This window comes from Siniperca chuatsi, linkage group LG13 (genome assembly GCF_020085105.1).
Source record: "Siniperca chuatsi isolate FFG_IHB_CAS linkage group LG13, ASM2008510v1, whole genome shotgun sequence".
Classification (NCBI taxonomy): Eukaryota; Metazoa; Chordata; class Actinopteri; order Centrarchiformes; family Sinipercidae; genus Siniperca; species Siniperca chuatsi.
The window spans coordinates 27,005,848-27,019,651 of record NC_058054.1 but is presented as its reverse complement, the minus strand read 5'-3'; the positions used below and the strand labels follow the sequence as shown (position 1 = coordinate 27,019,651).

Sequence of the window (13,804 nt, the reverse complement as noted above, 5' to 3'; positions counted from 1 at the left end):
ACTCCTCCACCAGTTCTTCATATTTGGCCCTCTTCCTCTCATTGGCTTCCTCCATCTGGTCTTCCCAGGGAACAGTGAGCTCCAGCATGACCACTTGCTTCTTTGACTCTGACTAGATGACAATGTCAGGTCTGAGGGTGGTCTCAATGATCACCTGTGGAAATTTTTGATAGTTTCCCTAGGTTGGCCTTCATTTGCCAATCTTGAGCTGTAAGGAGGATCCCTGATAATGAGGGCTTCAGGGGCTGTGCCTGAGGCTGCTCTTCTTCCCTGACAAATGATATGGGTCTCTTTGCTGGCTGGAGACACTTGGTGTTGTTCAAGGCATGGTGGATGGCCCCTGCTACTTCCTTCAGTACCTGGTCATGGCACCAATGATAGTGCCCTTTTCCAAGGGCTTTAGGGCAGCTGAGGATGCGCTCTAACATCCCTCTCCTTTGGCACAGCGGGCAAGCAGTTGTTTCAACTTTGCTCCAGTTGAAGAGGTTGGATGGGCTTGGTAGTACATTGTAGATTGCTTGGACCAGGAAGCTGATGTGGTGGGACATTGCTTTCCACAGCTCAGGCCATGTGATCTTACACGCCATTGCTGTCCCATGCCAACAATCCTGCTGGCTTGTACCTCTTCAGCCCCTGCCTGCACTTCCTCTTGTATAAGTGTTTGCCTCCCCTTGACTTGGGCCTGGTCATAGCACACCACCATGCCACTGCCTAGCCAAGAACTTCCTCTTGCCACAGCTCCCATCAGCGCCCTGTTCTGCAGCTGGGATTCAACCTGGTCTACTGCTTCCTCTGCCACACACATCTTCCCAGTTCACGCCTCGATGCCTACTTGTGAGACTCTGAGCTCGTTAGAGTTCCTGTACTGGAGCACTTCTGTCATATGGGCAACATGGAACTCTTCTCTCAGGCTGCTGAAGGAAGCTTAAGCTGGTCGTAGATGGCGATGTTGCTGAGACTCCAGGGTAGGCCCAACCATCTGTGAAGGTGATGGCTAACACTCCTCTCAAAGCACTCCACTAATAATAATCTATGACTTCATAGATCATCAAAGGCCAGAGGATGTGTGGAAGGATACCATGCTGGGAGACTGTGTCTTTGAACTTGCCAGGTAAACCTGATTTGACCACAGACGTTAGCCAGGACTCCAGAGCCTGATTGGTTTCCTGGATTGAGGCTTTATCCTTACAGAAGCATGTCCGAGCATGTCATTAGCATGCCCAAACTCAGACTTTTGGAACTCAGCAAAGCTGAACCACAAGATCCTCTATTCATATCATAATAAGGGTTATGTGTAGCATTTTTTCTGGAAATGTATTCTAGTAGTTGACATGTCAGGGCCATGTAATCTGTAATTCTAAGAGACACCTGGCAGGCATGGTTTTACCTTGTTGGCTGTTGCTAATTGCTGATTGGCTGACATTGGGTAGGGAGGATAGGGGGGGCTCTCTCAGGGTGGGGGGAGGTGGTCGACTTCTGGACCGATCCTCACTGGGCTGGAAATTCCCCACTGCATATACACCCTGCATACAAACACACATACACAGTGAGACACAGAGGAGTATGCAGCAAAGACATAAGTACAAAACAATGAGTTTGGTGTATTTTTTTTTTACACATATTTAGCATGTATCAAGAGTTAAACAATTAACACAGGGACACAGATAAAGGTCCCACATTAAATATTTTTTTGTTTTTTCAAAATTAAGGCATGGTTGTCATCATTCACAGTGTGTCTGGCATTTTGACGTATGAATTCTCAAGTGAGAATAATTATACCCTATATAGTGGACTCAAATGATCCCAAAACGCAAGACAAAAACCGGTGAACAAGTGAAGGCTAGCTTCCATCTTGCAAAATGCCTCATTCAAGTAATGTCTGCTTTTGTTTTGACTACTGAAAACAACATACTTACAGTAGTTGATGTTTCATAAAATTCCCTATGCAGTGAATGATGATCAGTGAATGAGTGAATGCAGACCATATTTCTCATACACCTTCTTGCGCACTGAGGACACTTACCTGTGTTCTAGGTAAGGACCTGTGGTCTAGAACAGCAAGATGGAGCACAGTATCTTAATAATAATCCACACAGTAAGCTTTTTCTAACTTAGTGTTAAACTCAAGACCAATTCCCTATTTACCAGTGGTGGAAACTAACTAGGGACATTTACTAAAGTATTGTACTTTAAGTGAGACTATGCACAACATAACAAAGAAACAACACATTCTTCCTCTTACAAATAAACAGTAGAATTCATACACAATAAAACACACCCTTGCTTAATTTAATATACTCAGGTGTTTTGCTGCTACAGCCTTACTTGGTCTGGTATTACAAGTTACTTAATAGTGGTTAATGTAAGCTAATGTAGCTAACATTATATACAATATTTAATGTTAGCTAACATTATATATAATTTTTTAATGTTAGCTAATGTTAGCTAACATTATATACAATATTAAATGATAGCTAACATTAGATATTGCTGTGTAACTGACATTACTGATCCAATGACTTTATAATTATTCTCTACTTGTGCTACTACACTATGTTTTAACATCTTAATGTTAACATTATCCTGTGATAGTCAATGTGATGAGTTTTAAGTACAGTTTTGAGGTATCTGTACATTACTTAAATATTTCAATTTGATTTTATATTTCTACTATATTTATTTCACAGCTATAGTTAGCCTACTACTCTCTTTGCAGGTTAAGATTTCACACAACATTTGAGGAGTTATAAAATATGGTGCATTGTTATAAATTAAATTACCCAACAGTAAAGCCACCTCAACCAGACACACATTATATGCTGCTTACATGTTAATGCATCAGTAATAAAGATCTTTCAATAAAATGTATGTTGTGTATGTGTAACACCAAAAGGGGCCATTCTGCATGATGACTACTTTTCATTCTGTACATCTACTTGAATACAATTTTGTTATGGAACATTTTCAATAGTGATATTTCCACTTTTACATAAAGTATCTGAATACTCAATTACTTAATAATTACTATCAATTCCCTCCTCCCATGCACCACACACCCCACCACCCCTTCCTCCTCACAGCCAGAGCAGAGACACAACCAACAATATAAAACAGGACTAGCATATGGCTGGACCTGTATGGTCAATGTGCTCCTGAGGCCATAATTGAGGACTGTCCGCGCCTCGCTGTTTTATACAGTCTATGGCTTTGTTTATGCTCGACACAGTGTCCCCTGCTGTGTGGGCCAAAAGTTACATCATAACGTCTCTTCTCCCTTCCCCATGAATGTATTATTAGAACTGGATACTAGACCCCAAGATGACGCCTAATCATTCCAATGAGAATTGCTTGCCTGGCGCATACACCAAAAAAGTTTTCTAACTATCGGGTTTACATCCAAGGTATGTGGCCCGACTGAATGTGCACAGTAGTGTTTCTCCCACTGGCCCTGCCCGTGAGTTCCCGCTCGGCCCAAAGACTTTACATTATGATGACATCACAGATTTTTAAATCACTTTTCTTGGCTCAAGGAAAGTTTTACAAATCTAAAACCTCCATGGATTAAAAATCCATAATAGAAAGAGTTATAATTGACCTTGTTTGCAGTTCGAGGTGCCCCGTCAAACAGTTTTACAGATGTCTCTTTTATAATGGTGGCCTATGGGGAAAATGGTTTTTAGGCCGCAGGGGGATTTTTCGTTGTAATACTTTGAGTGGCCACTGGAAAATATTGGCTGCAAGGCTAAGCGGTGGCACCGTATCCAGTTCTTATTATACCTCCATGCGCTTCCCTCACTCGCTTCCTTTCTTCAGAAGAGACGCAAGGACGGAGGAGCCGAAGCTGTCAAATGACAAATCCTTGGTTCCACAGTGTCAGTCTTAAGCAACATCAGTTACTTATGACGTTCTGCACAGCTGTACCACCTGTCAAACCTACTGGTATGAATGTCCACATAACCCCTTATTTAAGAACAATTCAAAACCTTCCAGTATCTTTCATAGATAGATGGAGAGAGAGATATGAAAATCTCTTATAGGCCTATAAAAGTCTTACATATACAAGAAGCCTTTATTCATTTAGATATGTAAATTATTTAACATAGCCGATAATTAGTAGTATTATTACTGTTGATTTTAATCATTTAATATTGCTTTTAAATCTTCAAATCAGTGTTATTTGTTATGCTTACTTAGGCTATTTATTTACTTGCATTATTGTTATCTGCACAATAATACAACATATAGAATGTGTGTATTCCTATTTTATTGTAAAATAAAAACAAACTGCTGCTTTGTATGATGCCACAACACTTTGCAATTAAATTATCCTATATATTATAAAGTGTTAGATTTATCCCACACAAGGTGATGGCGCATTATATTGCATCTCACCATGTAACTGTGTTCTATTATATTATCTGTACAGATGTGGAGGTGCGGCATTAGGCCACTTGATAAAAGACTTCCGCGTAGGATACACCTGTGTTTCCTCGCTCTAAGCTCCTCCAGAAGCCTCCTCTCTCCCCGCTCCTCGTCTCCTCAAGGTGCATTTAAGGGATTGGAAGATCCTCTATGATGGTGGAGGGGGAACGATTTCCAGGTCACTGGAGGAGAGAGGACGCGAGGAAGCATAAGTTAGCGTGATGAAAAGCACCCCTTGTAACACTCGTTGACTTCTTGCGTCTTCACAGAATATTTTGTTTGTACGCCCAATGGCGTTACGGAGAATACTGCAACGGAGAGCGCGGTCAGCATAAACACCTCTGCACGCTTATAGCTCACGCGCCATCTGCGGAGGCCCCCGCCATGGTGTCTTGTGCGAGCATAAACAAAGCTTAAAAGCTTCCTGAGGACGTTTTGAGGACTGTCCGTGCCTCGCTGTAAAAGCCTCCTGAAGCTGCCTTCACATGATAAGAAATTTGCTCTTCGCTCACCGCGAGGTAGGGCACAACGCACAGTGCAGACACTTGCAGAGGCAAGTGGACGTCATCAAAAAGTGTGCTAAGCTAACTTTAGTATTGGATTTAGCTAAGTTTGTAAACTATATGCCTATTGACAAACGCGGTAGTCCCATCTAACTGCTGATATTTCTCCACACATTACTTATCCTGGTGAGATCGTGGTATGTTTTTAAATGTTGTGTTAGAGAGTTCAGGGAACTGTGAAACACAGAGTATCACTCTCTACCTCCCCTGCTTGCATGTGTCACTTCTGGCTACGTCGCATACAGGTGTTATTTAATTGGTTGTGCTTTGAAAGGTCAGCGGCAACCAAGGTCAAAGTTGAAATTATTTGAAATCCCCATAGACAAACAATGGCACAGCCAGTCCAGGGCCTTCAGGACGTAATTCAGGACTATTCACGCCTATTCATTTTGAAAGAGCAACGGCCAATGGGGAAACTCCAACACTCGACCGACCAATGGTGTAACTACATCACTCAGTGACCAATGGTCTAACTTCATCACTCACTCACTCATAAGTCAGGCACAGACTTTCGCGTTTATAGGGCTGGCCCCGCTTTGCTTTGGTCCAGCCAAAAAGCCTTTGACGTGGTAAGATTGACATGTAGTTGAAAAGATGCTGTTAGAACAGAGTAACTGGAATAAAAAAGTGTTTACTGGCAGAGTAAGAAACATTTTGTAATCAGCAGTTTTCCTGCCAAACCTGACCTAGTGCAGTACCGATGCACTGCAGTACAGAAGCAAGTGGAGGCTGCCAATCAGCCTCAATTAATCTACTTTTCTTTGAATTTCTACTCTGATGACTGGTGATACAATGCCAAACACAGAAACATAAAAATAGCCCAATGAAGCCTGTACTGTGCAAAATGATTGCCTAGAGAACAAATGTGAGTAATCATCATCTCGACTTAGTGTAGGATAGAAATATTGCAATTTAAATGAATCACAGAAATTCTTTTCCCAAGTCAATAATTCTCTATTTGCATAAAATTAAGGGATCTCCACTGGTGAAATGTATTTAGTTTGAACTGTGTTAAGTAACTGGTGATTTGGCATCATCTGATGTAGAGTTGATGTTCCAGAGCACAACCTAACATATCTGTAGCCAACATTTCTTCCTGCAGGAGAACGCAGAACAACAAAAGTGTAGGCAGCTGAAGAGGGTGTGTGTGTGTGTCTGTGTGTAACTGCTTCACTTCTGCTCGTGCCTGTTTGTGTGTATGCTGGACATGTCTATCCGAGTGTGTGTGGGCTGGAGGGTGATGGTGTGTGGGAGGTATCAAATATACTGTGCTAATATCCACCAGTTTCTACACAAGAGTTGAACACCCATGTCTCCTTTCAGCCCATAAAACTGTACTGAATAATACACTGAACCACATGTACTGCAATGACGGTATTGTACATGACATCTGCATAACATGTCTTCTGTAGGAACTTTATATCTTTTATCGTTATATCTTTCAAAGATGACCTAGCACAAAATGAGCAGAAAATACATTATACCATGGATTGAAAATACTCTTCTTGGCTGATGCAATCCATGCAAGGTAAATTTACACTCCAGGTAACCGTAGCAACTGTAGCACATGGTATCACTGATGAGATCATGATTTAAACTGACTACAAACAAATAATTAAAGATACTGTAGCCTTTCTTCTTTCTGACTTTCTTCTATTGGTAACTGGCCATAATTTAAGAGTGATAATAAGTGTGCCAATATAGAAAATAACTCAATAGAGGAAATGCCTACGCCTCCATCCATTATTTTCTTATATCAGCATACCTTGTCATGTATCACCCTTTATGCATCTGTTTGGCTTATATATTGTTGATCAATGTTATTTCTGACTTTTAAAACTCAATTTGCAACTTGTTCCATAAAATATCACCACCCACTGGGACTTTAAGACAAAATTGACCAATTCTAAGCCTGCCACTGTCCTCCAATTACAGCTGGCATGAGCTTGAACAACCTTGTTCAACTTTTCTGGAATACTTCTAGCCTAAATGCCACCACAGATTAGTTATTGAATGAATATTTAGGTCAAATTTACTGCAACATGTCTCAAGGTAGCTAAGGTGGTTGCAGAAACATTTACTTATTTTACTAATTTAATTCCACAGCTATCCTCTGATTTTCCACAAATAAACCAACTTGGAAAGGAAATAATGAATATAAGATGCTACTTTGTTTTATTTTATCTCAGTTTACCCAACAGGCCCTTTAGGAAAAGACAGAAAGACAGATATTATCCAAATATTGGCACAGAATGTTCAAACCCCATTGCAGGACTACAACTACAAGTTTTCATAGGCATCATGGACTTCAATATGGCATTAACTGTTAGTTAGTAAGTAACTTAACACTACCCATCAGTTGAGTAGCAATGTTAATTCATAATATGATGATCCTCTGTCTCCTCAACATGATATGACTTCTCCCTTTCTCGTTAAAAGCAGAATGGCTTTGCATAAGGTACATTTTTTGCTCAATTCTGTGGATGTGATTCTTCCATCTTGTCGGCTATTTCAATGCAGTGGAAATATGTATTTGTAAGAGTTACTACAGTAAATGTTCTAAAAGTTTAAGCTATACAAGAAACTTGCAAAAATATCATAATGCTTGTGACTCGCTGACTGTGTTACCAGATAAACAGCGATGGCAGCTCCCAGTAACCATCCGCAGTAGACGTCGACAGGATGGTTTCTGAACTGGATGATCCTGGTTAACCCAGCAAGGATGGCCAGCATGACGAAAGAGAATACCAGGAGAGGCTTCAGCAGCTTGGCTGAGTCTGTCAGTACCGTGTTGAAGTACATCTGAAACACACAATTTCCCATGACCCAATCATTATCTTTTAATGTTGATATAAAAACACATAATCCCACATCTGTGGTAGTTGACTCAGATAAGTGATACCCTATTCAATTCACACCTGTGATTAAATTACATTTATTTCAATATTTAACCATTTATAAACTATCTACAACTGAAATGGAAACAACTGCGTACAACTTTAGTTTCTGTGGCATGATTTTAGGTGACATTGTCAGCTACAAGTCTCATTCTAAATGAGTGTATATATTAACCACTTACTGAAATGTAGACAGCAGCAAAGGCAGCCAGAGTTGCATGCTGGGAGGGGAAAGACTTCCTATAAAGAAAGACACAAACAAACACAGAGTGTTCTATATGCTAATTATCATGTTCAGACAGCTAAGGATAATGCTGAATATTCATCTGCAAGAGGGAAGTGACTTTCAAAGAAACTTGAACATGTGCGTGATTGTGTGTGTGTGTGTGTGTGGGTTTGTCTGGTGGTAACTCTACCCTAGCAGGTGTTTAATAAATGCAGTTTATGAAGGATACAAGGAGGCCAACATCTCTAGACCTCTGATGTGTGTTTTGCTACTTTGTAGCCCAAATATTACAAAAGTATATCCCTGGTAATAAACTAAAGTTTTATATGTAATGCTGATGATGATATGGGCTTTTGAAAGATAACAAGAAGTCTTCTAGAAAGAGGTGACTGGAATTCTCAATTCTGGTTTCCAGAGTCCAGGACACCTTCACATTGGAGAAATTGTTCTTTTCTTGGAAGTGCAGAGTGCACAAATCCACACCTCCCCAAACACATAGACATCCATTCTTAAAGGTCCAGTATGTAGGATTTAGTGGCATCTAGCGATGAAATTGCAGTTTGCAACCATTTGAATACCGCTCGTCTCACCCTCCCGTTCCAAGCGTGTAGGAGAAACTATGGTGGCTGCGAAACTCACAAAAAACATGAAAGGCCCCATCTAGAGCCAGTGATTGGTTTGTCCTTTCTGGGCTACTGTAGAAACATGGTGGTGCAACATGGTGGCCTCTGTGGAAGTTACTTTGGAAGACAAAGATATATGTTCAGTTAGGCTACAACTACAGTAACATGTTGTACAATAAAATGGTTTCAGTTATCTTTGATGCCCATTGTTTTGCTCACTAAAAGAATTAAACAGGTTACATTCAGTAAGTCATATCTAATTAAATATACACAAGAAGGTCACAACTGCAAACTGCAAATATTGAGAGAAAAGCAACAGTCTGTTTAATCTGTTTACACATTTGCATAAAGAAAGCTCCCCGTAATAATACCGTTCACATGATATGAAAATAATTATTGTAATTATGCAGAGGACCTGAGATTTTTGAAGGAGCTCAGAATGCATCCTGAGGACACCTGCTATACTCCAGATTTCACTGTACAAACTAAGAATCTGTGTGGAACAGTTCACCATTCTGGTGTCTAGAGAAGCACAGAACATTCTGTACCATTTTTGCTAAAGCCTGCTACTGTGTCAGAAGGTTTAATTGATTGAAGCGTTCACACAGTTTGGGTTGTACACAATTGTGCAGTATTTTGGTAAAATGTTACATTTATGAGATTTTAGAGAGGTCTGTGCGTGTGCCTCTGCCATCTAATGCTATGAAAATTGCTCTGTGCACTTTACAATAAGACATAATTTAGTAGGTGGTAACACAAGCAACAATGGGTGACAAAATTGCACTGTGCTACTTGATCTCTGTATGCACAAACTCGTCTGAAGCAACAATATTAGCCAACATGCACAAGTGCAAAAAAAAGAGAGAAAGTACTGCCTACTCTGCCCTGTCTTGCTTGTGTCATGGTTTTGGGTTTGTTTTCTGTTATTTCCTATTTTATTGTGAAATAGCCTCCTTCCCTCTAGTGTCTTTTAGTTTTGCTTCCTGTCTTTGAATGTTTTTACCTGTGTCTCGTTGTCTCCCTAACCTATGTCCTCCCTTTGTTCTGTGTCAGATCGTTTTCATTGTATCTTTGTCAAGCACCCTGGTTTCGTGTATCTGTGAGTTCTGGAGTCTTTGTGTCCTTTGCACCTTGCCTGTCTGTGGATTTTGGATTTTGCCTGCTCACCGTTGGACTTTTGTTTCTGTTTTGGACTGCTTACCTGCTGAGAGTTGCTTTTGCCCACCAGTGTAATCCTTTTTTTGTTAATACAATTATTGTTCTGTACTAGCTCTACCTGCTAGTCCGCATTTGGGTCCTACTCCTGCTTTCTTGCTTGACACACCATAACAGCCTGTCAGTTTTACATAAATTAACTTTGGATTGTGAAGCTTGTTTTAAAACTAGAATAACATGGTTACTTGCCAGTCTAACATTCAGCAAATGTTGTAGATAAACTAAATTATTCTGTCATAATGTTCTGTCACAAGCACTGACTAAACTACATGCACAGCTGGCGCATCCATCACTTCCTGGTGTATCAGGATACTTTAAGATTATATCTTAGGCCATGAGGAGCCCAAGATGATTTCACACCTCAACATTTGTCAGTACATCTGCACAGATGGATACAGATGAAGGATGTGAGACCCCGCTAGCCACTTACTCCTCTGCAACTATTTATCAAAAGGTAAAAAATACAGTGTTATCTCAGCTCTTAATCTTCAGGCAAATGATCACAAGCATATGTCTGATCTATTATTGATAAGTAAAAGATCTGAGGGGGTGGTGCGGTGGTTATCACTGTTACCTCACCTGTGTGGGTTTCCTCTATATGTTCAGATTTTTTTCCCACAGTCCAAGACATGCAGGTTAGATGAACTGGCGACTCTAAATTACTTCTAGGTCTGGATGGTTGTCTGTCTATATGTGTAAGCTCTTTAACAGACTGGCGATCTGTTCATGGTGTACCCCACCTGTAGTCCAATGTGAACTGGAAGAGGAAAAGCTGTCTAGACAATGGATGGATGGAGGATCTGAGGGAAAGCACAAACCCCTGTCTCTCGAATAACCTGCATTAATTTATTCAACTCAGTTTTATATAGTGCCAATTCACAACAGAAGTTATCTCATTGCAGATGACCAAACAAATCCCACCATGAGCAAGCACTTGGTGACAGTGGCAAGGAAAAACTTCCTTTAAGAGGCTGAAACCATGGACAGAACCAGACTCAGGGTGGGTGACCGTCCGCTGCTGCCGTGTTGGGTTGAGAGAAAAACATTAAACACAATAAGCATATTTGAGTTGCCAAGTTGCAATCCAGTTGAGTAGTGCTCATTTGCTAAAATGCAAGAATGCTGAACTGAAAATGATGCTCTGCTCAGTGAATGACAGTGATGCAGGTTGCATGCAGTTTAGCTTTATCATTCATGCAGCTTTATCTTGATAAAGTTTGCCATATTATAAGAGCAGGTCTGTGCTGAGTAAACAATAAGCTTTGTTAAAGTGAAGCACTGGAGACAAGCTTCCTGCATTCTTGGTGCATGCATATGGTGAGGAAGGGAATAGAAGCTATGGCTAAATAAGCTCCCACTGTGGCTGTCTGGTCTCCACAGTTGAAGGGGGTTCAGTGTCTTGCTCAAGGACACTTAGAAATGTGGACAAGAGGAGCCAGGGCTCAAACCAACTACCTTACAGTTAATGGATAACCTGCTCTACCACCTGAACTACAGCTGACATCCACAGTATGCACCTACAGTAGCATCTATACCAGCATTACCATTTACCTCTGCATAAACTATATCAGGACAATTTTTGTGTTGCATCAATATTGTACTGTACAATACTGTATAAGGCTACAAAGCTGATACAACAAATATTGTCACTGTTCCCAACATAACTCCCAACAGTGGCAAAGGTTCCTAAAAGTTGCCAGCCTTGCCAGCCTTTTGGCAACATGGTGCCACTACTGGCAAGGTTGCCTAACAGGTTGTCTACTAGGGGTGCAATGCAAAGGTACTATATGTATCTGTTTATTTCACAAAAATATCTGTATTTATACCTGTATTTGGATTATACCAGAGGGCAAAGAAGACGTTGTTAGAAATGGTGTAGTCTGCTTCATTCTCTGTATTAAATTGTTTTCCATCGCCATTTATACTCCTCATACATATATCTATAAGTTTAACTGGCAACAAAATAACACAATATTTTAACCATGTACCTGAATTAATCTAATAATAAAACATGATTTGTATTCAATCCCCACCTTCAAAGCCAGTAAGTTTTAGGCAGCCCAACTTGAGTTTGCCATTACACTCACATGACATACTGCTACCACTGCTGCTATTCATATATCATTTTAAAAGCCCCACCTCCACCCCAGCATCCACCTGTTGGCTCTGAGTCTACATCTTAGTATCGTCGCTCCCTACTCCCTCCTATGCTGAGCGTGATATTTTCCTGAGGGGAGTGACAAGATCAGAGCTTAGACGCCAAAAATTAATGTTGTAAATATTCTACATTCATATACAATCTATTCCACGTGAGTTGACTAACTGAATTATTGTGAATGACATAGATATTTTATAAACTGTGTCACAGATTTCATACATGAAACAAAGTAAAATACTGACTTGTCAGGTAGAATGTATCTGGTATCCAACATCATCTGCAAGTTGATACTGTAATTTTTTGGGGGGGTAATTATTTTGTACACTTAATGAACTACTGCAGCAGAGTTGTGCAAACCATCATCTCCAGTGCTATTGGTTTCAATTTGTTAGTGAGCTGATTGGATCCTTATTAATCGTCCACCATCAAAATATCTTGTGAAAACTTAATTATTATTGTATTATTTTCAAAACATTAATACGACAAGGCTCATTACCTGCAGCAGCTGACTAACTGTGAGCAGGTCTCAGTGACTTAGGAGTCCACTGGATTACCTCTATATTCTCACAGGCTTTCTCCTAACTCAGCCAGTTAGGAGCTACTTTTAGCGTTGGGATGTTTCATGAATACAGTCTGGTGCGATCAGCCAAAGAAAGTGAGTGTTCAGTGGGTGTGTCATGGGTGTGTAGGTGCTCTAAGTAAGCTGTAACACATGTCCTAAATGTAACCTTAATATATTTTGTTTGTAATCTCATCATGGTTTAACAGCCATGTTGTCCATATTGACCTTGGCCGTCCATGATGTACAGTGTCTACTATTCAGCTCATATTTTCTATGTTTCAGTACTTGTCCTGAGAGCAGATTTGTAACCATAACAACAGCAGAAGTGTGAGTGTGTGTGTGTGTGTGTGTGTGTGTGTGTGTGTTAATACTAAACATTAAAAATGACACACAATAAACACACACTCAAACACCCACACATATCATCTGACACACTCACTAGTTCACTCACACACTCACTCACTCGCTTATTAAAACAAAGCCTTACCTCCCAACATTGATGAGCCCGATGTCTTGTCCAGAGCAGATATCCTCCAGAATAAAAGCTTCATCACAGGTGGACATGTTAATGTGGGTCAAGTTGGGTTTACATACATCCAACCAGTAGGGGGTGTGTTGACCAGTGGACAGCTGGAGAATATCAGTTATCAGTGCTGTCACACACAGGCCAAAGATATGGACACCTGTGAAAAACAATTAATTTTACAACAGCAAAAACTGGATTACTAGAACATGTGAACTTGTGCAATTTTGCATTTTAAAATTAGTTTTTTATTACATTTTTATTCTGTATCCACCAATATTCTGACAGTACATTTTTTATAGTTGCTACAGCTATTGCCTGTTGTCATTTGTTTATTTCTGTTTCTGTGGTTTGTTTCACTCACTGAAACATGCATACAGTCACTTGTGGGTATAATGCATGTGTCCTCCCACCTATGAAGCGTACAGCCCTGCGAATGTAGGAGTTGAAATTACAGCCTGCAGCGTTGATATTGGCCTCAGTCTGTGTGGCTGATGACCTCCTGGATAGATAGCAGTACAGAATGGCCTCTCCTATCAGAATCTACACACAGACAAAGACAAAAGAAAAGATTGTTGGCAATGCAGATTTTTGATCACCAGATAAATTTGTCTC

At 40.4% G+C, this 13,804-nt stretch overlaps 1 protein-coding gene across 6 annotated transcripts in view; it reads right to left on the bottom strand.

Annotated features, from left to right (window-relative positions):
• Positions 1–13,804, bottom strand: part of LOC122886421 (2-lysophosphatidate phosphatase PLPPR4-like) — a 65,320-nt gene that overhangs the window by 25,044 nt on the left and 26,472 nt on the right. For 5 of the 6 annotated variants that reach the window (XM_044218600.1, XM_044218605.1, XM_044218602.1 and 2 more), the window contains exons 3-7: positions 13,603–13,732; positions 13,154–13,349; positions 8,065–8,122; positions 7,614–7,787; positions 1,388–1,523 (exon numbers count right to left, since the gene is read on the bottom strand). In XM_044218600.1, coding sequence (XP_044074535.1) covers positions 1,388–1,523; positions 7,614–7,787; positions 8,065–8,122; positions 13,154–13,349; positions 13,603–13,732 — 694 coding nt within the window. Of the gene's footprint in view, positions 1–1,387; positions 1,524–7,613; positions 7,788–8,064; positions 8,123–13,153; positions 13,350–13,553; positions 13,733–13,804 lie in introns of those variants that run through there. The other variant, XM_044218601.1, reaches the window with a different exon arrangement.